The sequence below is a fragment of the Belonocnema kinseyi genome, chromosome 6, assembly GCF_010883055.1.
Source record: "Belonocnema kinseyi isolate 2016_QV_RU_SX_M_011 chromosome 6, B_treatae_v1, whole genome shotgun sequence".
In the NCBI taxonomy this organism is placed as follows: domain Eukaryota; kingdom Metazoa; phylum Arthropoda; class Insecta; order Hymenoptera; family Cynipidae; genus Belonocnema; species Belonocnema kinseyi.
The window spans coordinates 85,924,923-85,948,129 of NC_046662.1; the positions used below are offsets into that span (position 1 = coordinate 85,924,923).

The 23,207-nt window shown below is 35.5% G+C and overlaps 1 protein-coding gene across 1 annotated transcript in view; it reads left to right on the top strand.

Annotated features, from left to right (window-relative positions):
- The window catches only part of LOC117174706 (formin-like protein 3), a 45,847-nt gene extending 23,413 nt beyond the window's left edge, over positions 1 to 22,434 (top strand). The window contains exons 5-9 of the mRNA XM_033364013.1: positions 773 to 852; positions 15,713 to 15,756; positions 20,336 to 20,396; positions 20,619 to 20,665; positions 20,834 to 22,434. Of these exons, the coding sequence (XP_033219904.1) occupies positions 773 to 852; positions 15,713 to 15,756; positions 20,336 to 20,396; positions 20,619 to 20,665; positions 20,834 to 21,648 (1,047 nt within the window). The 3' untranslated portion in view covers positions 21,649 to 22,434. The remainder of the gene's footprint in view (positions 1 to 772; positions 853 to 15,712; positions 15,757 to 20,335; positions 20,397 to 20,618; positions 20,666 to 20,833) is intronic.
- The last annotated feature ends 773 nt before the right edge of the window (positions 22,435 to 23,207 follow it).

A 23,207-nucleotide genomic window follows, 5' to 3' on the forward strand; every position in this document is an offset into this window, starting at 1 on the left:
TCTCTGGGCACAATAACTCGCTTTAACTCGCCTAATTGGAGCATTATTACTTAATGGCACTCTTCGTGTTCCTTTCTTAATTCTTGTTCGAGGAGCAACAGCTAAAATAGGAAGAGTCATGCAATGAAAACAAAGGATCACATATTAAGGCCCTCGAGATATTATCAGTGAGATCAGTATGTTTTTTCAATCAGGCTTATCTCGATTTTAATAAACTCTTCGGCTTTCATCTTAGATTTATCATCGTTGTGCTTATCTTGTTTCTCGATTTCCTTAATTAAGACTTGACAACTTTGTCATACGAAATATGAAAGATCCCTGTATTTTTATTAAATGTAACTTCATAAGGGAAAGATACAATTTATTAAATTAAAAATGTTACATGCTGCTTTAATTAAAACAAACTTTCTGCAAAGTGCAAGTTCCGTTCATTTGCCATTTTCCATAATAGAAGATCATTTGCGCCACATCTACAAAATGAATAGGTACTTTTTGATCTCAATGTGTCTAGTGGTCTAGCTTAACCAGGTGTAGAGTGGTCGTTGCGACAACATAATCGCCAAGGTAATAACCGGCTTTAATAATTAGGGACGTCATCCGTCATGAGAAGTAAAAAATCTCTTTTCAGTTACGGTTATCCATATGTATATGTGGAAATGAGGTATTCTGGTGAAAGTATATCTCTTCCTAGCTGTTGACGTCCAACATCATTATTTTAATATTTATTGTCACAGTTACTGAGTTTGATAGCACCTTCAATTATTTTTTTCAGGAATTCACCGATGCTGGAGTTCAGTACGAGAAAGTTATGGTGCCAGGAATACAGGTACCTCCGATGGATGCCGTAAAAAAGTAAGTACTCGAAAATAATTGAAAAAGAAAAGGAGAAAAAATGTGAGAGTGTAAATGCTATTAGAGTTCTTAGAGTATTACATATGTGATGGTATCATATTTCGCATGTGGACATTTGTGCACCTACATGACAATAAGCTGATTTGCACCAAGTGCAAAGCAGATTCAAATCGCGAAGTGATGATGATGGTGTGTAGCATGCTGCTGAAGTAGCAATAACCTCGACGTTACAGGTAGCTTAGTTGTATTGCCATCGAGGCATCTGATCGCATACGAGTAGCAAATATAGGTGGTGTGGCGTGGGCGCCCTTCGGCGATCATTGGAGCGCGCGCGAGCAAAACACGACGTGCAACTCTTGTAGGATCTGTGTAAGCCGCCTGTCTAGCTTAATGTCAGTCGCATTTCATTTTTTTTTCTCAAAAACTTTACTTGTAATCTGTAAGATAGATACTCTTATTGATGCATTAGCATAAGAGTACATTCGGATAAACTCTTACTGGAAAAATAACTTGAATGAGACACATGATACCCGAGCGAGTAAGCAGACCAGTGAGTCGAAAAAGTTAACTTTGGCCTGGAATCGAACTCATAACCATGGTGCAATGGTGCATTGCCTGAATAACGTAAAAAGCTAAGAATTAGCCGTATTCCTTGTGAGAACGTTAATCAGTCTTATCACAATTGCCCGTGCTCTGGAAAGTTGACATGTCTACAAATTGTTTTGCAGCATTTACAGAGCATTTTTCATGTAATTAAAATCAGCTACAAAACCGTGCAGTTTGTTATCTCTGTTTAATACTCCAATTACGTACATATCGCACAAATCTTATCAATGCATAAACATGGAAAACATGGAAGTAAGATAAGTTGACTGAGGCTAGTCTAGTGGCCAGACTGAACAGGATTCTAAGTATACAGTTGCTTCGTGCATGTACGTACCTGTTATTCGCACCTAATAAATCTAAGGCCTGTTCTTACATTAAGAAAACACTTGTAATACCATCGGTAAATCTAAAGACATGGGATAAAAATGAGACACACACACACACACACACACACACACACACACACACACACACACACACACACACACACACACACACACACACACACACACACACACACACACACAAGGCTAATTTTTTTCTTAACGTAATTTGAGCTAGGAAAGTTATGATGAAAAAATGAGATGTCTCAATCCGGACTGTAAATCACACATGTCTGATGGTCAACCGTAACAGCTGATAATAATCTAAGAAACTCGGATCAACTTACAAAAAATGTGTTTAGTTGCGGCGCTGCAGTGTTCGTATATTTTTTTCTCCTCTTATTCAGTCCAATGCCAAATTGATCATCGTTGAATAAGAGGTTTCAGTAAATTAAAGAATAACAAAATTAACGAAGTCTTAACCATTTTTTTATGCTGCTGGATGTTTTCGGATATTCGGTCCATCGCTATCGAGCGCACAACTACAAACATATATTTTTTAATGCGTTTACGAAAGAAAGATGAGGAAATGCACAGCGAGAGAGAAGTGAGGGTGGCGGAGAGGGTGTGCGAACGGTGCTCCAACGTTCTGTAAATCATCGGACGTTTATTGCAGTTAATTAGCCGGCTGGCCAGCCCGCGGACCTGTTTTGCATACGAGACATAAGAGGAGAGAGGGAGGTTGTGATGCGTGCGTGCGTGTAGGTTCTTGGTATGGCGCCGTGCAAAGGTTAACACGCTACTCCATCTTGATCCCTGTCGTGCTGCCAAGAGGCAATGTACATCACCCTCGAATAGAACTGTCATCGATGATCATGATTACAGAATTAACCGTCAACTGACACTTGTTCGATCTGTCCCTCAAGTGAGCAATTTAACGCTGCATTTGTGTAGAGAAAAATTGCCAAAACTTCTGAATGCCTACAATGCCTACATTTCGTAATTCACTCAGTTTGATGTTTCCCGAATATTTAAATTTTCGAATTCAAAATCTTTTGGCGTTCCGCAAGAAAATGACCTACTTTGTCGGTATAGAGTTACTTATAGGAGCTTTAAACCACCACTTTTCGAAAAATGCCATTAATTGAAGCATGATTTCCAATTGAAAAGCGAAACTCGGTATTTGTTACCCTTGTTCACTAAACCTCGAATATCTTCTAAACTACAGTCGACAAAGTCGGCCACTTTCTTGTGGAACACCACGTGTAAAGTCAGGGTTGCTGGAAGATCTGGAAGACCAGGAAGACCAGGAAAAGACATAAAATTAAAAAAAAGTGTTTAACAAATATGGAAAAGTCATGGAATTAAAAAGAAAAAACTGGAAACTCTGGAAAAGTCATGGAATTATTAAAAAATTACTGGAACTAATTTAATCTTCGCTATTTCAGAGTCTTAATAATGAGAAAAGCAAAAAGAACTGGAAGTAGGTGAAGAAGAAATTCGTGAACTGATTGAATTTCGATAAATTTCAATATAGATAATTTTATTAGTTCTTGCGATCGAAAAATTGAATTTTAACTTTGTTAAAAAGTTCAGAGTTTTTTTAGATTACTATTATTTTCAAATTTATGCCTGGAAATCCTGGAAGAGTCGTCGAATTTTGTAACCAGACTCTTTTAGCAACGTTAAAAATATTTCAAAGAGAACCTTCAAATTTAAAAATATAATGCGGAACAATTCTGAAGTACATTATTGCCTCTCTCGCATTCGTATCTTACTTATGCCTTTAAATAGACGCGTTTCACTTTTATGTTATCCAAAAGATTTAGGTGTATTTAGTGTCCGAACGTAAACAGTCAGGGCCGTGTAAACCATTTCCTAATATTACGCAATCTTCGCACGTGAGTACCCGCGCATTTCGCTTTTCCGCTACGCTGCTGCCGCCACCATAACAATTCACGGCAGGCGTCAATCCAGCCTGTTTCAATCCAGCCTCCAGTGTATTATTTAATATTTTTCTGGCACAGGCTTTATCCTCCTTATCTCGGTCTAAGATGCTACAGGTCAATAGACAAAAATAGAAGAATCAGATTAGATTTCGGACATGTCACTCCAATTGCTGGCTCTAAATTGTGACAATTCCAGAAATTATTTGATTTCGCCAATAATTTTTCTGCTGATAAATACAGTTATTGGTCTTGTGAGACAAAGTGTTGTGTGAATCACAGGCAAGAACTCGTAAGCGTGTTCTCACGAGCGCTTGTCGAGAAAAGGCGAGGCGTTAATGCGGCGGCTGAGGCGGCGTATCATCTGAAATAAGCAGACGCGCATGAAACTGCGAGCGACGTTTATAGCGGCGCAATTGTCGGAGGTGCGCGAGGCTCATTTGAATATCACAGCGTGTGTGGCCTGGTCCAGCGCACGCGTCCGTCGTAACCACAAAGTGCGTACGTAACGCGCCATGTACGCGTCTTGCCCGCACATGCCATTTCATATGCTCTGGGCTTGATTTAATTTAACGAACTGCTCGAGCCTGCAATAATTCGGTCGAAATGGTCCATAAACGCAGATTCCCATACGCAGGACGTAATAAATTCGATGGAAAGCAATTGCTCCACGGGAACGTGGAAAACAAGCTCACAATTTTCCGTCGATTGTGCAATAACCGAGAAAATGTTCAAGCCATGTTCCTTTATGAAATGAGATTTCGAATTCAGGAAAGAAACTTTCAAATGACCACAAATTATTCAGCCTTTTCCAGAAATCTTTGGTACAAGGTGTCATCTTTATTACAATGATTAGCATAACACAATCTGGTGAAGGCCATCATGTACGCACAAAGCAACTGCGCCCCCTTCGATTCACACCTACTGCTGAAAACCTCTCTCAGGCTATCAATTAGCTTATAAATACGAGCATTCGATAAGATGCTCATGCGGGTACGTGTTGATAACTATTGGCGTTCAAGTTTCTCTTTTGGTATTGTCTCAAGCAAACTACGAATTTTCTTAATGTCATAATAATTATTTGACTTTATGCATTCCAGAAGTACACTTGAAAAAAGAATTGTTTGTTTACTGATCGGACATGACATGATGAAACTGCCAGGCCATATTCATGTTTGGGAATGTTTAATGCATGTTTCTAGTGATCCTACGTAGGTGAATAGTCTCACGGTTTGTATAATTGTGCTTTCTACTCGTTGCACAGTGAACACTGAACAGTCAGGAACTTGGAATCGATCATGGAAATACTCGGCAAACATTGCCAAGAACTGTTTCTCAATTGGTGACCCACGCACATCAAATGAATCCGCTTTGGTAATATCGGAACTCTCTCCATTCTCCCTTCAAACTTTCGATTCAAATTCCATAGAAAAGGGTATCGTCAAACATTGGCTTGTCCCTGCTTGATCAGCAATTTTAAAGATGAAGTGAATAGAGAACCGATTCCCGATAGATTTTTAGTCCAAGAAGAATGTTGATTTAATTCGTTCTACTGCTTAATATCACAAGAAAGTAAACAATGTGCAGACGAAGATGTAAGTAGAGAAGGAAAAAGCGCGAATATGTAATCAAGAAATCGCTCGGGTGGTCCTACTTGAGGAAGAAGCACGCGTTTTTCATTAAAAGTTCGTTACTCTTTAAGTCCGAAGTGGTTACCTTCTCTGTTCCCTTGATTCTTTCTCGCACTTGAATTAACCTCTACGGAAGTACGAACTAGCGCGCTGTGGCCCACATATATACGAGAGAACGTCAGGCTTACCACCCACAATCACGTCTGAAAACATTTCTTCCCATATTTCCCACTTCTCATTCTTCGGTTCTTTTGGCATCCAAGGGAACGAGATGCTGCACGTCAAAATATTTGAGATGGGTTCAACTCCGACCGTTGACTAAGGGGAACTCATGCACCACGAGTCAACGCGTATCAGTTGATGATACGCGTGGACTGATAACCTTAGACACTTTTTTTCGAAAAAGAAAGCTGATGTTTTGATGAAAGATATCATTTTTCTGAGTTTCACTGATGGTTCCCGTAACTTTTCGAATTATTATTGGACATATGCCATCGAAACATTAACCCTCTCTGCGTCCTTTTGCATTTTTGCTTCTACGCAGAGCTGCCTTAAAAAGTATCTCCTTACGTCTTCGGGATATATGAGCATTGTCTCGCAATACAAGACAGAAAACACGCGAAAACCTATGTTCGGTGTCTTGGCGAATAAAGACGTCGCTAGTGAGGCGCCAAACACCCACGTTCGTCCGATGCTCGACAAGCTGTATGGTTCGTACGTCCTCGACCGAGTCCTGCGCAAAGCCTATTCCAAGAATCTTAATGATTACAATCAAGCTAATAATATAAAAGATTTGCTTAACCCTCAGTGCCACTTCCGCAAACAGGGTGGTCACGGAAAGTCTCACAGGGCAAAAGTCCTAGGAATTTCCCGGTTTTTTTAACATTTTGCTCGGTTTGTTAAAGATTTTCTGGGTTGATAATAAAGTTAAAAGTGACTCAATCATTAACTTGATTCTAAACATCGACAATTGCAACATTACCGTTGCTTAAAAAAAAACCGTATTTAATAAAAGAATAGTTTAAATCATAATAGTTTATTCAAATGTAATTATTTGCAGATTTGTAAATCCTCCCTAAGTGTTACGTTATATAAAGACATACACTAAATTATCAATAAATCATTTTATTTGTTAAAATATTTTTCACAATTCTATGAATTACATTTTTATGGAAATTATTGTATGTATATATTTTTTTATTGTTAGTTATTCTACATTCTTAGTTGTTCAGTAGTCACGCTAAAAATACTTTTCGAAATGATATTTGATAAAAAAGTTAGTGATAGAATTATGAAGAATTGTTTAAGAAACAAAATGAGTTATAGTTAATTAAAATCGAATGAGAACTACATTGTTACGACTTCTGTCTAAAATATAAGGGGAAATAGAAATATGCAAATAAATATACCTATTGTAATACACTATTTTGACCTAATATTTTTCTTTATTTCTACACTTAAGATTTTTTAAATAAAATTCGTTAAAGTTATACATGCTTTTTTGTCCATTTTATGAATAGAGTTATTGTGAGTTTAACTGTATACCTGCACCATGCCTAAATTTTAAAATTAAGTTCTTCAAAACGAAATGATTTATAATATGAAATAGTAAAAAAATTAAAAAATTACAGAATCAAATACGGAATAATTCTATATTAAAAACTTTTATAAATATTTGAAAAGTATATATATAACAATTTACAAACCAAATGGTCAATATTGTATAGCTTACAATCGAAAGTTTTGGAAGTTGAATAGGTCGTTTTATTGCCAAACCTTCAAAATTAGCTAGCATTTCGAGATAAATTATTCGAAATAGCGTAATTTCAAATAAATAGCCTTATAAATTTAAATAAATTTAAATTCGAAGGTATCAAATATAGACAATCTCTAAATAAACATCGTTTAAAAGTGTACAATTCCAATTCCTAAACAAAAAACGGCCATTAAATGAAACATTAAACCTTTTTCAAAACCAATTTATTTAAAATTATAATATACAAAATTGAGTAATTCTACGTGTAGAGCAAACCATATTCAATGAATTTAAGAAACAATTAAAATTGTTCACCTATTAAAATTCTAAATATCGAATTTGATAAGAAATTGTCACACGTGTACATTTTCAGTGCAGAGTTATTTAATTTTGATTTATATAAAGATGAATAATGATTCCAGTATTGAGGCTTTTATTTAGATTTTGAATATTCAAGTATTAAAAGTCTTCGATTCTTAAATTGCACAGTTTGGACGAATTTAAATTCGAACCAAAGAATTTTGAATTTTTCAATTTAAAAATTATTCTGGTTTTTTAATTCAATTTTAAAAATTAAAAGTAAATTCCAATATGAAAGTCTTCAGATTATCAAAGATGCTTTCTTTAGCTTTCAAAATAATTCAAAATAAGAATTTACTGAGTCTTATTTTATGCGATTATTCTTTTTTAATGAAATTTGTTTCTGTATCTAAAAATCTCTAATTTCTGTGGAATAGGAATGTGAATGTGAGGTTTAGACTGTTTAAAAAATTGTCGTGGAAACAATCTTTGAAAGCCTTGGAAATTCGAATGCGAAATAAAACAAATACATTTTGTGTAATTTATATATTTGATTAAATTAAGAAATAATAGGAGTAACGATATTTTCCTTCCTAGAACTAACTTCACTCAATGAAAATAATAATAATAATAAAATAATAATATATAATAATAATAATATAAAAATCAAGTGTTTTAAAGGTAAAAAGTTGTAGAATTACATGAATACTTGGAGACATTTAAAAAGTGATTATAATATTGTGATTATATAAGTGATTATAATATTGCAATAGTTTTTACGGCAATGTTACGTGACTTTAATGGACCAGCCTAACAAGACAATAATAATAATAATAATATTTGAATTATTGATTGCTTTTCTGCAATATCTTAAAAAATTTCATCTGACTTTTTGGCGAATTTTTCGAAACTTCATACAACTTTTTTCATACTTTTATGCCACTAATCCAAATTTTTTTTAAAACATTCTAGTTCTCAGGACTGAGTAAATAATTCGAGTGACATTTCTGAAATGTAATCTGCTACTTCTATTTTATTCCTTTGTTTATTCTTCGACATTCCGAGCTGTTCTGAAAATCGAGATTTTGTGTATATTAATGCAGACTTTTCTCGAGTAAACTCCATATTGATGGATGACAAGTTCCATAAATATTGGTGTTTATCAAACCGAACTTGTGCTCGGATGTGGATATTACATCCTAGGAGACTTGTTCGTTGGGATAAAAGTTTTCTTTTGGTCAATCACTAGTTCATTGGACGAGAATTTCACTGGGCACATGGTGCGAAGCGCCGTGTCCATTGACACCCCGACGTATCCGCGGCAAATCTGTAATTCAAATTTCGAGTCAAATTAATTTAACGTTCGTCATTTTTCACATGGCGCCGCGACTTATAGCTTTCTTACCACCGCTATTCGATATTTCATTTTGAGATGCTGACGGCGTCTGCTCTGATCGCTCTGATCGATGCGTCCTTGCCCTTCGCATCCCTTTTTTTGTTGTATACCTATTTAGTAAACGACGCAGCTTTTCTGAAAAGAAACTCGTAGGTTCTAGTGTCTGGAATCTAACATGAAATGTTTGTCTGTTGACGCGGGAAGTATTAAATTAAAAATAGGAATTATAAGTTATTCGATAAGAAAATCGTCATGATTTACATTTTTCTTTATTATCTTGGTTAAAGTCAATAATTCAGTGGCGACAGGGGAAAGACTTAAAGAAGTTTTAGATGAGAGGATTAGGAATACTTTTGTGTGTTAATACTGCCCCTTCCCCCTTTTTCGTCTTCGTCACCAGTGGCGGACTGGGTAGCTAGGGGCGTGGTTGGGGACCCAACAATGGGGGCGACTACGTAGCCCCTATGAATAAAAAAAAGGTCATGGAGAAAAGGAAAAACTGCCCCGCCGCCTACTAAGCTGCCATAACAACAAATCGAAAATTCAAATTTTGATCACAATAAAAATAATCAAAAATCCAAAATTTTTTTTCGTGGTTTAACTATGCAAGATACAAAAAAAAGATGAATTAAAAAAATGGTGCATCCAAAACAATCTACAAATTTGTTATTCACGTTTTTATATGAAGCGCAGTTTTTTTTATTCATTAAAAAACAACATTAAAAGTAAAAAAAAGTTGAATGTTTGGGGCGACAGGCACAAAATACGAAAAGAATAGACAAAATTTCTTCACCCGGAAAAGAGCTCCGAATTCGCTACTAATAATTTTTTTATGAAACGTTTATTTTTTATTTTAAGCTTCGTTTTAATAATAAAAAATAGCTTTGAATATATAAAATTTAATTTTTTTAATGACAAAAATTTTTTATAGGTTGCGCATTTTAAAAATTATAAGAACAAGGCAGTGGAAATACGTCTGTTTCAATACCAATGCATATAATAAATTGTAAAAATATAAATTTATTGAAACGATACATTTTTCAGGGCAGCTAAGAATAAAATTTAGCGCTAATAAGGAACAAAAATATTAAATTAATCATGATAAATAAACGGAGTTTTAACAAAAGATAATTCGCAATCACCAAATTAGAGTTTTGTCGATACTTTTACCTTTATTTTAAGAAGTCTGTGCACAAATTTGGTGGAAGTATAAAGATCCAGCATGCAGCGTGAGCTAAATACAACAACGAGCGCAAAGCGCAAGAACAAAAAGTCGAGCACTCTAGACGCGCTGAAACTTGCGATCGATAAGAATGTGTCCGCGCAGCGTACAGATTGTTTTTCGTCTAAGAGTTCAACAAAAATGGTTAATTTTTTTTTTACCTTTCTCATTATTTTTCAAGAATGAAATAGATTCCATTCTGCGCTTTTAATACATCACCTCTCACTGCCCTCTCGCATTTAAATTCTTCATGTGCACAAATCGTATCATCATCTATTGTCGATCTACTGTATATACAAAGATAAACCTGTTAAAGCAATGAACATTGGCAAACAGTTTTGTCAACATGAAACTTGTCACACACAGACTGCAAAATTTATTTGATTTAAATAAGTAATTCATGATAATAGCATGAAAAATTACGAAAAAATGCTAAATTATAATAAAATAGCAATTATTATAATAACCTATAGTGAAATATAGTAATATTTTTGAATTTCCAAAATAAATAAATACAGTGACACCCTTCAATAGCCCTCTTTTCTATAGCCCTTCCGAAAATTGACGCCGCGCGGGAAGTAGGTGTAACAGGACTGCGCGGGGTACATGGGGTCTACGGTTGTTACTTAGGCGATCACTCAGGCGTGAACAAACAAAAGCGGAGCGTGCTATAATGAGTTAGTTCTCACCCACCGTCCGCTCCAAAATCGGCGCTATAGAAGAGTTTCACTATATATCATTTGATCCGAACTCTTGGAATGTAAGCTAGTAACTGGTACGTATAGGTGCTCTCGAAAGTTAATATATTTAAAAAGTCAATATATTAGCAGGCGCCCATAAAAAATGAATTTATGTGTCCTATACATGTTTGACAAATAAATATATTTTAAATTGCATCGGAAAAAATACATTTAAAGTGCCCTAATGTAACTAATGACATGAATATTCCTTTCACTTTTTTCCCCTCTTTTTTCCAGTAAAGTTGAGATTTCCGTGAAGTTAGAAAAGATACAGCTAATTAAACAAAAGAAAAACGCTTCATTTGAATATAAACAATGCTTTCAATTTTGGAATAAAAGAGCGGTTTCCTTTAAAAAGAAAATAGTCGAATTTTCATTTACTTCAATTTTTAACACAAAACTTCAATTTTTAAACACGTAGCTGAAGTTTCAACAAAATAAATAACATTTAAACAAAGAAAACTAAATTTTTAATCAAATTTGTGCAATTCTCAACAAATATTTTTATTTCTTTGGATTTCCAAATCACAAAAACTAATTTTGAACAGAGAAGTTGAATTTTCGACCATGAATAAATTTGTAGTCTATACAGAACCAATATTTCAACTAAATTGCGGGAGACAAGTGTTGAATGAAACGATTGATTTTGTTAACAGAAAATACGAATTTTCTACATAAGTGTTATATTTTTAACCCGAAAATATGAATATTTAATTTTTAATAAAATTTTTTATTTGAGCTTCTTATGACAAACTAAAATCACGCCAAACAGAGTTGGTATCTCATATTTGGGTACTCTCCTCTATTTAAAAAAAATCTCAATCTTTAACCAATACAATATATGTTTAAGAAAGTAATTCCTCTTTAACCAATTAGTTGATTTTTCAACTTGATAGTCGAATTTTTAACCGAAAGAAATGAATTGCGAACCAGAAATATAGTAGTTGATTTTTCAATTAAAAGTAATTAACTTTCAACCAAGAATAGTTAAATATTCTCATTTGTGTTTATTAACCCAGTTCGCATTTAAGTAAAAAACGAGAAATCGGGGAAGTTTCTTGAAAACAGGGAAAAAGCGGAATTCCGTAATAAAGGAGAAAAGTGTGAAATAGAGGAAGGAGTTAGAAGCCTGTATTTAGAGACTTAACTTGTAAAATAAAGTCACCAATTTTTTCTAATTTCAACAAATGGTTATTCTCATTTATATTTCCAATTTGTGATGTAACATTCTGCATTAACTTCTCTCCTCTATCTCAAAATTGTAAAAAAGAAACTGCTCTCCCCCGCATTGTGGCGTATTTTTCTGGACCCCCCGCATCTCCAGGAGTTTAGAATCATGAGGATGACTCATGATTTGATTCTAAATATGCTGTCAAGTGAAATTGCATTCATATCGCTCTTTTTCATGCTCGTTAAAGCATTATCTTTTCTGTAAGTACCGGCACGTTCGCACCGTGAAACGAAGCGGTGCGAGCTGTCTGGTAGGTTCGCATTGTGAGTCATTATGAGTTAAGCGGTCTCATATAAGGTACATACCAGCCTATAGGTGTTTCTTCTCCTACCCGAACGATATTGGACTCTCAAGGGTCGAAGGGAATGAAGGAGTCGAACTGAGTTAGTGGTTATAACCACGTTAGATTAATTGCTGCTATAGGGGATGTGTCGAAGAAGAAAGGGATGAGAGCTCTAAAACGGTATATTAATGTCCAATTGACCTTACCATCCCACCAATCCTAATCTTTCCAGTGAATGAAACCAAGATTTTTTAGGAACGATCTGAAGCGAAGGGGAACTATAGGAAGAAAGTTTTTTTACGATTTATCGTGGTGTCATAATCTTCATGATGGGAAAACGTATGCTTTGTTTTAGTAAATTTACACGAGTATTCTGGATCAATCTATAAAATTGTATATCCCTTCCTCACATTACTTCCTTCCCAACCAAGTGAGTCACGCATACCCCGAAAGGGGTATACGGCATACGGCTGCTTCAATGTGCTATTTAAACAAATCCTAATTTTGTTTGTTACTATATTAGATTTGTCGTTAAACCAGAAAACCAGGAAATGACCGGGCTTTTTTTTAGACTGCGATTCCATTGCGAAATTTTGCAGTTTAAAACACTTTTAATTTTAAATTGATCGATTAGGCCTAATAATGGCGTTTCTGAATGTTTATAAGACAGGTTTGTTTCTTGTTTGTTCTTATAAATTTTAAATTGTTTAATTCACAACGTTTACAAGATACAATTTTGAATGTTTACTTAAAACCTGCCCGCTTCACTTTTCTAGGGATTAAAAATTCAATACTTGTAGATTATAATAAAAAAAATGGTTTGATTCTAAATCGTGTTCTAAATATAAATTTTGCAGAATAGTGTAATTTATAAATTGTGGCCTTCATAGTAAAACAATTTTTCATGCATATAAATTCAATAATTTTAGGTCGAAACTTTAAAAGTTAGGTAGTTTCAAGTCTATTGTGTTTGAAATTCAACAATATTGTTATCATTTGAACCCTCCTAGATTTACATATTTATTTCATTTTAAAGTATTAATAGTTAAATTTTACGAAATGTAGAGAAAGGAATGTTGGCCCGCGTCAGACGCCCATGAAGACAATCAATAGGGCATAATCTGCGAGGGATTATGGTATATTTATTATTTTTACCAACCCTGCTTGTTTGCCACACTACAAATTTAGATGTTTGATCAGTTTGGACTTACGCAAAATTGAATTTTTGTTAAAAATTTGATGACATTTTTTTGGAAGTTGAAATTTGAAACCTCATACCTTTCACTAGGTCCCCGCAGGGGGCATTGCTGGTTATCCTTCAGCCTTACTTTACAAAGAATAAGTAAGAATACGATATAAAAATGTGTATTTATTGAAAACAGATATTAATATACATATATGTTTATTAAAATATGCTTAAAAATGATGAAGAGACAATTATTGAAGGTATTTTTAAGAATTGGACTTTTACTGTCAGAACAACTGCTAGGCCAATTATGAGGGAAGTTCATGTTGGTTCCTTATGGATTAGCATGTCATTGTTATGAGGGACCACGCCTGGATTGCCCTGATGGCCTGAGGGCTATCAAAGTCAATATTTAATAATTTTTAGATTTAAACATTCAAAATCATTTGTTTAACAAAAATTGTTTATGGGCCCTCATCCGGTCACCGAAGTTAAGCAACGCTTGGTTCGGTTGTGCGTCTTGTGCGGTCCATAGCGTGTATTTTGATATTCAATTTTCTTAGTTGATCATGGCATCGACAATGTTTTCGTGGCTTGTATGTTGTCTTGTTCACTATCTAGTGAAATTGTGAACTTAGTAATTAATAAAAGTTACACACAGCTATGCAAAGTAAAAATAAATATGTATTTGTACTAGTACTATTTCAATTTACGAATAGACTTCGCTTTCTAATAACCAAAAGCGAAATATATTTTCTTCAATTTTAACAATGACGTCCGAACTGTTCCCATAGTTCTTATGGGTTTAAAATACTATTAGTTTAAAATATAAGCTTTGAAAATGTATTGACTAAATCCTTTATCCTTTAAAAACAAAAATTAGGTGGTCTTTTTCTGTGAATCCCCAATGTCATTCTTCTTTTCTCGAAAAAAAAGTATCAAAAAGCAGTAAGAGAATTGCGGAAAGAATTATAAGAAAAACGAGAAGAAATTAATAAAGCCGAGAAGACAGTGGAGAAAAAAATGATATTTTAGATTTTATTTTAAAAAAGAGAAGAAAAATTTAGTAATATATAATTATATATGGAATAATATATAGTGTGAAAACTCTATTTAATATTAAAGTTTAAATTATTTTAGTTCGTGATTTTCCGGTTTTCTGATTCCTATCGTAAAGTATTTTTGATTATAAATACGGTAGTTGTGTGAAAGTTTTGTTTAGCTTGTAATAAAATGAATTACAATTTGTGTGACTTGTAAAATTCATTCTGGAAATTGTGATCTTGGTATTCACTCCCAATTTAGCACTAGAATTTCATCTAAATTTTTCAAAGCAATCCGATTAAATGCAATCAAATCGAAATTTTGAAGTTAATAAGTGTACCTGTGGACAAAACAGGCATCTTTTTGTGTGAACTTTAGTCACTTTTAGTTATTTTTGAGCTCAAATTAGTCACTTGTGTCGCCTTTTAAAAGTACACTAGTCTGTGACAGCCCTGGTTATATAACTAGGTGGAGTGTAACTAGATGGAGTATTACTAGATGAGCCATTTAATACTTGAACGATTATAAAGTGGCGAAGTAAAAGATTTTATATATAGGAAATCGTTTAGTTTTGAAGGTTTAAATTTGAAAATTAAAATAGCTGGAAAATTATAGGAATAGTGGTTCTGAATTTTAAGTAGCTATCAGTTAAGGTATCTTCTTGCGCATACTGCTGCATTGTGTGATTTCAACAAGCACTAATTAAATTTTTTACCATATTTATCCAAAATATTTCTTGGGGCTCATTTGCCACGGGCGCAGATATGAACGTGGATTTAATACGCGCGGAATGTCCTTGGAATTTCTGCGGAATGCCCAAGGAGAATATATCTCGAGAGATAACTTATTGGTTAGTCATATGCGTAATCCATTAATAAGCCTCCTTTCTTTCTCCTTTTCTTTCTTTCTTTCTTTCTGTCATTTCTTCTCATCTATGGAGGTCAAGAAAAAAAAGGGATGATGACGCATAAGTTCAACCCGTAAATTATTATGAGCGGTTCTCTATTGACTATTCTGTGGATCATCTATGCATCCGGAACTCATATTTTTCTATTCAGGTGTCAGTCGGCTGTTGTTTATGGATTATTATTATATCACTACTGGTATAAAATACTGTTTAGAATAAATATTATAATTAAGTATGACGATTGCCTTTCACAATTATTATAATTAATACGTGTTTTTCATTGTTTCAGGTTTTTTAAAGCCATGGAGAATTTCACGGCGGTTTGCGGAGATGGTGAGTGTGCATTTTTATTTGTGAAATCGTTTTTCCTATTCAAATTTTATCTGACACTTCTCGGACTCATATTTTGATTTCCCAAAAATAAAGAAAGTTTTCGGCCACTGTGCTTGTCATTGATGAATCTTGTCAGAGTTCAAGTTTCAGTTTGAGAAGCTCACGGTTCGCCTACGCATTTATGGGCTCGTATATACACCCAGCTTTGTTAATTATCTACCGCCGTTTATCAACCGGCAAAGAAGAAAGTTCCCTTGCGTATAAATGTTCCTTTTCTTTTTCTTCTTTCTCGTTTCGTCTGTCTGTTCGTTCTCCTCTTCACCATCTTGTCTAAACCTTCTTTTCTTTAGGTAGGTACAAATTTCCCCTTTCCAATTATCCTTGCTTTGACTTTTAACGTTGAAGAGAGGAATAGTATAGAAAATCTTTTCAAGTAGGGTTTTTGGAAATTATAGTTTCTGATGGTTTTCCGTTGAATCTTGATTAAGGCAGTGACGCATCTTTCCCACGCAGTTTTTCTCGAAAAACATCAACATGAGTCACTATGCATTCCGAGAAAAAGAAAGCAATCGAGCGCCATTTATTGAAATTGAACGGTACTTAGTATTCATTAATTTTTACTGACTAGGCTCCCACGTTTTCTCGTAAATAATAGTAATCGATTGAAAGTTCCAAAAAGAATGAGATATTGATTTAATTTTTTGTTGTTTTATTTTGTTTTGTTGAAGCTCATATTAGAGATTGGAGATTGCAATACACGGAGCAAGAAGGTAATCGTTTTCTCTGCATGAGAATTGAAGCATGCAAAGTAGAATTTGGATCGTTCGATTGATTTAGGACTGTAGTAATCGGTCGCTTGAAATCCCTTCGATCCTCTCAGGGCGGCGATATTTTCAAGTTTATGTACCCGGCGTACGGTCAGACGTTAACGTCCTCCGTTTCAGCGGCTCTTCAATATTTTCACCAGAGTTAACGTCTGCTACTAGCAGAGTCTGCCGCTCTTGCACCAGGGACTGTTTGAGCAGTTCTTTTTTGCATATATCATATTGCCACATTAACCACGTCGCTTCAGGATACTCCTTGACTACTCTAGTAGCTCGAAACTGATCAAAGTGAACGGAGTTAACACTGAGCGTAGCCCTCAGGAGTTCGATTTAAATGTCGACTAGTTCCAAATTGCAGCCTCAAAGGAATGATGTTATCACATTTTCGGACTGATACTCCGACTGTCAAAAAATTTGCTTGGAAATATGGGAAACTTGTATTTACTGGATAGCAGTACATACTGGATAATTGCTCATAATTATAGAGAGGATATTAATGCACTCTAATATTTGTTTACAGGTAGTAGAATCAAATTGCTTTATTTATTTAATTACTACTTAACTAAGGAACAACATGCATTATTCAGTTTGCTGTGCTAGAGCTAATAAATACCACTCACCTCTATTGAGTTGATTACTTGGATAGATGTATTTCTAAAGGCCCTTTGTGTTCTAACACTGAGCGTTTAATCTACAGGCGTTTTAAAAATGCTTAGAGAAAAATGGTTGAACCGAAAGCGTGTTAATTTTATGCCATCGTGGAATTCGCATATATTGCTACCTTTCTGTCGGTAGCTCCACCTATCTCTTTACGATGCAATCGAGATTCTTTGCTTTCATCTTGAGCCGCGTGATCGATAACGATGTGCAACGCCTCGCAAGAGTTCGAATCGGATCGAGCTGTTCGTTTTTAACTCTATCAAGCGTGATCCAGCGATAAGGCCGCTATTGTTTCGTAAAGTTTGGCTTTAGAATTAGTTTGCTATCGACTCTGCAGCAGGATAAGCTGATGAAGCGAGCACATCTTCAATGCGGGGTAAAATGGCTAATTCGAATTAATGGAAGTATCGTTCTTAATTAATGGTGCCGACTTCTTGAGCACGATTCTCAAACGACGAACATTATCTTGCCAGAGGTACTGGCTCCTGTTGAGCGATGTTTTATCTCAGTTTTTCAACAGCGGGTGGTATGATTCTGCGGTACTTTTACGGATCGCCCCTTAACCTGCTTTCAAGACCCTATTAACTAGTAAGCATTTGAGAAGATTTATTTTGAAATCTGTTATCCTTGATTTGTTTAACTTTATAATTTTCTAAAGTGTATCATAACAATTGTTTTTGTACTTCTCATAATTTCTGTGTTATACTTGAGTTAAAAATCCTACTTGGAATTCGTTGGGATTCCGAAAAAGCCACATAAAAGTATCGGTACAAAGAAGAGTACTAGAAGAGTTCAATTTTTGTACATGTACGTCTAGAACTTATGCCCCAAAAAATCTTGCTGAAATAGGAATAATTTTAAACACACACTTGATTAAAAAAATAATAATGTAGAAAGTATAAAATTTTTTTATAATTTTATAGTATTTATTAAAAATTTTCAATAATCTGGAGGTTTGGCGTGATTTTTAACGTAAAGCCAGATAGGTTGCTAGCTTTTATGTGACGTAAGTTGGACATTTTTCTAGTACTTTTGCCCCTATTTAGACTTTTTTTTTTAACTTTTAAGGACAAGTTGTTACTTTAGTACTGATTCGTCTTATAACTAGTCATTTATTGGGACTTAATTTGGGATCCATATGGGATTGCATTGGATTTTTTCTACTCGCGTAACTAGGATTACATTTAAACTACCTTTACCCTCCTTTACTTATGTAATTTATTTTTAAAAGAGGATCTTGTGTTTTATTATGCCTACAGCGACACATAAAACGTAGTATGGGCTCGTCATGGATACATATGGTCACTACACGTTGATATATGGGTTATTATGAAGATTTTAGTGTTTAACACGTTTGTTGCGGCGCAAGTGACTGGTGGGCTCTGATTCCCTTGCCTAGTGGGCCCTGACATTCTCATAAACCTTCTCTTATAGACTTGTTGGTTCATCGTTAACCCAAACAAGCAAAATCGTTGCTACAGTAAATTAAAAATAAAATCTATATCCTTTTTGTGAATATCTCTTCGATCTACTAAGATCTTCATGTTATCACTAGAAATGTACTTATGCTGAAAGACAAGTTCTTAAGTTGAATTGGAAACTAGAGATGAAAACTCATATCGGTAGTGAATTCACCCGGAAATGTAAGAGGAACTTCATTCCAAGTCTTTGAAGGGATCTTATAGATAGATCCTTCATTTCTTGACGGCTGTAGAAATCAATATATAGTTGGTAGGTCGCAGTTGCGAGGGGTAATCTCTCTGAAGATCGGCTCATTTGTTGCTGTTACCAGCCGCTGCTCGACGGGGAGCACGCTCCAGATTCGCATTAGATGCCACGAGTTCCCAGAATAGCTTTGCACGGACATCTTCTACGAGGTTTAAGTTACTCGACATGCAAAGTGGTAGCGAGATGACCTCGAGAAAGATAGTGGACAAGAAATGGACTGACGTTGTGCATTTTGTACGAATAAACGAAGGCAACTCGTTTTATTATTAGATTATTAGGAAGTATATGCGTCTTTTCTCTTACCTACAGTTCCTAAAGTCTCCTTGAAAATACATTTAATAATTCAATAGTGATAATTCTAGTAAATAAAACGAGGGTTTTTATGGTCAACTCGGGAAAATCAGAATATCTTTTCTTATAGTAGAATGTAATTATATGCGCGGTTTTGTAAATTAATCAAGATTCCAATATAACTACAATATGCTGATAAAAAGTTCAAAGATTTTGCACCCACATCTTGAACCGCTCCAAATACTACTTTTGTCGACAATTGCCGTATCGTGACATCTACGACTTTCTTTAGCGTTGCACAGCTATATAAACTGACCCTTCACGTAAATTGCTGCAATTACGGCAATGAAATAACCTCAACCTTCAGGCTCACTTTCAGATATACTATAGCAACTCTTTACCTGATATGTAAAGTAGAATGTTAAATTTTAGAAATGTTAGAAATGCCATGTTAGAAATGTCCATCTTAAACAAGACTTGTAGGAGTTGAAAGAAATGGGGCGAAATGTTTTCAAGTCATAATTTGTGAGAGTGAAAGTCTATCAGAGGATTAATAATTTATTTATTTCATATGTAAGAATCTAGGTACTCGCACTTCGTAGCCTTTAACGCGTGCGACATGCGAGTTAATATGAGTCTTTTTGCGAAACTTGATTCTTCTTCGAGATTACTATTAGTGTTGCTTGTGATGAACGGAACTTCTTATGGAGCATGCAATCGCCATTTAATTTACACGTGGATACTCGAGCGTACGAAACGATGTACCAAGAGTCCATGGTACTTAAGTTGCGGCGCCTTGAAACCAAGTAGTAGGTGCACGGTTGTTATTACACGACTACTCTCATTAAACCTTGATTCACAAGGGGTCCTCCGCATGACCCGGTCGCACTTTCAGCCACAGAATCGTAGCGGATACGTTGTAAACGTTTCGATGGCAATTTAAGATAATATTATAATAAAATCTTGTCTTAAACGACGAGAACATTATAAGGTTTCAATTTATGACCCCTGAATCCAGAACATTTTGTATTTATATTATCAATGCGAATAAATGAGAATAATGTTCTCTATTTCAGATCAAATTATAGGCGTACACTGTACTCATGGGATCAATCGAACAGGATATTTCATATGCCGGTAAGCGTTTATGCGTATGATGCAAAGATCTTGCTTTTTAATTGTTACTAATCGTTGAGCCAGTATTAGTTCAGTGGTCTTATGCAATGGGAATAGAAATCCCCGAGACTCATTGTTCATACTTCCATTGTCGACAGTCAATTCAGCCTTAGCAAAGATTAGTCTAAGGCTCTCTTGAGATTCACTGACCGCTTTGATTCTTATGTGGACCATTTTTTACAGATACCTCGTACAACAACTCGGCTGGAAGCTTTCACACGCCCTAAAAGGTAAATGCCCTGCACTCATGTTTTTATAAGCAAGCACGTACCAAATAGTTTGAAGAGTTTTTTTCTCGTGGAAAAATTTCAAGATTACTGTTTTACTCTAATTATATCCGTTGCCTTGAGAAAGGCAAAGTAAATTTACCACTCGTGATAGATAATATTTCATTTTAGCCTTCCAAGACGCACGAGGATATCCTATAGAACGTCAGACGTATGTGGCCGAGTTAAAACGAACTCCTTGCGGTAAGAAAATTGATACTAGCAAGGTGGTTTTAACACCGGCGCCGAACGCTCGCGTTAAGAAGCAGAAAGCAAAAAAGAAGCCAGCTACAAAGCCAGCGGCAGGAAAGCCTCCAGCAGGAAGGCCTCCGGCAGGAAGGCCTCCTCCGCCACATCCTCCGTTTGGTCCAATGATGGGTCCACCGGGATATGGGCCACCCCGACGTGGTTTCGCAAATGGCGTGCCATTCCCCCCACCTCGATTTGGTTTTGGTCCACCACCTCAACCGGGATTCGGACCTAGATTACCTCCACATCCAATGCCTCCTGGGCCTCTACCACCACCCGGTCCCAGATTCGGCCCCAGGTTAGGACCCAGAATGGGAATTAGGCCGCCCATGCCACCTATGCCACCTCATATGGGGCCGCCAATGCCACATCCACGTGGTCCACTACGTATGCCACTTCCGCACAGAATGCCGATGCCACCAAGAATGGGAGGACCTCCAAGGATGCATGGGCCTCCAAGATTACCTATGGGTCCAATGCCAAGGTTACCTCCACCAAAAATGGCAATGCCACGACATCCGGTACCACAAATGCCAACGAAGCGTAATGCACAACCAACGGTTAAGCGGCAAACCCGTGCTGCTGCGGCCGTAGTCAAGGCCACAAAAGATCAAGACTTTACAGCTGACACATTTGAAGAGAATTTAGCTGCACAACCAGCGAAGAAGGCAAAGAAAGCTCCCGTAAAAGCCAAGTGATGATGCGTCCTGTAGGACTTGTATCGTGTACAATTCAATTTATATTGTAAATTCAGTAAGGTGTACAATGCTTACTATTCACAATCAGTCACTCAGTTTCACAAATCACTTTTAAAGATATAAATTTAAGTCATTCACAAATACTTTTTAAACAGCTGCAGTTATTTGCTCTTTTAAATCCAATTGCGCAGTTTTTATTGGAATATATTTTAAAATTTTAAGAAAAACGAAACGGATTTTAACAAACCGGGTGTCTGGTTTGAAAATACTCTTACTGCATTCACCTGACTTTATACCTTATCTTGATCAAAAAATAACCCAAACCACCAGCAAGGGAACCTTTTTGTATTTATTATGAATCTATATCTGCTAGAGTAACTGCCAAATGTCTGTTTTAGCTGCGGGTGTAAATCAATTATAACGAATTCTTGGTGAACTTAGCAATCATTGATCGCTGGTGGTAGGGTCAATATAACATATATATTTAATATTAAGGAACCTCGAAGCTGAGGATGATTGAATGAATGTCGTTTGAGATTTTTTGTGCCCTCATTTTTTCTACATACGTTCATTTCTTACTTTTCTCTATGATTGCAGTTCTGTATGTCGATTATGGATTCTATGCAAATCATTCGATACTCCTATATCTTTCATGAAATATTTAAGTTTACGACACTGACGTAATAAATATACATCCTCGCAATAACTGATTAGTTTATTAAAATTGTCATACGACGAAGAGTCTGAAAAAGATTGATAATAAAATAAAGAGCGTGCTGTTCAAAATTTGGTGTTAGATTAGTGTGTCGGGGGCCTTTGTTTGTCAGATCGCCAAACTAATTGAATGACAAGTCGGATCGCTAATGCCTCTTTGTGCTCGAACTGGATCTTGACCAGTTCACTGTACGCAATTACATTTACACGTGCTACGGCGACCAAGATACAATCAAGGTTCGACTAGAAGATCATTCTTACCTTCCACGTCGATATAAATCAAATAGTAATTGACGGTAACGCGATACCTTCGGTTGCGATAGTAGATCTCGTGGAAATTTGTCTTTGCTGAGCCACTGTCTCTTGCTTCGTTAAATTACTAACACTTTTTATCCATTTTTTAAAATTTATTTTACAGTGAATTTATTCAATACTCTGGGTGTTCACAGGTCAGGGAAAACCTAGAAGTCAGGAAATTTTGATGATCAGGGTACGTCGGAGAAAACTCCGAGATTTTGAAGAAAAAGTTGCAAAAGTCAGGGTATTTCTGTGGGAAGCACTTTAAGTAATCGTCGAGGATAATCAGGACAGTCACTTTTTATTAACCTTTTTTCTCATATCACTTTTGGAGATAAAGTCATTATAGTCCCTCTTGTTACAATAATGTGGCATTTGATACTAATACGAGAATACTTTTAATTACATTCTTCAGACGTTTTTTTCATTTGAGAGCATGGATATATTCTAAAGATTAATTTAGACATTAGATTAACTTACCAGAGTACTTAGATGGCAGTTTTCTCAACTAATTGTTTGTCTGCCGATAACGTTGCACAGAAAAAATG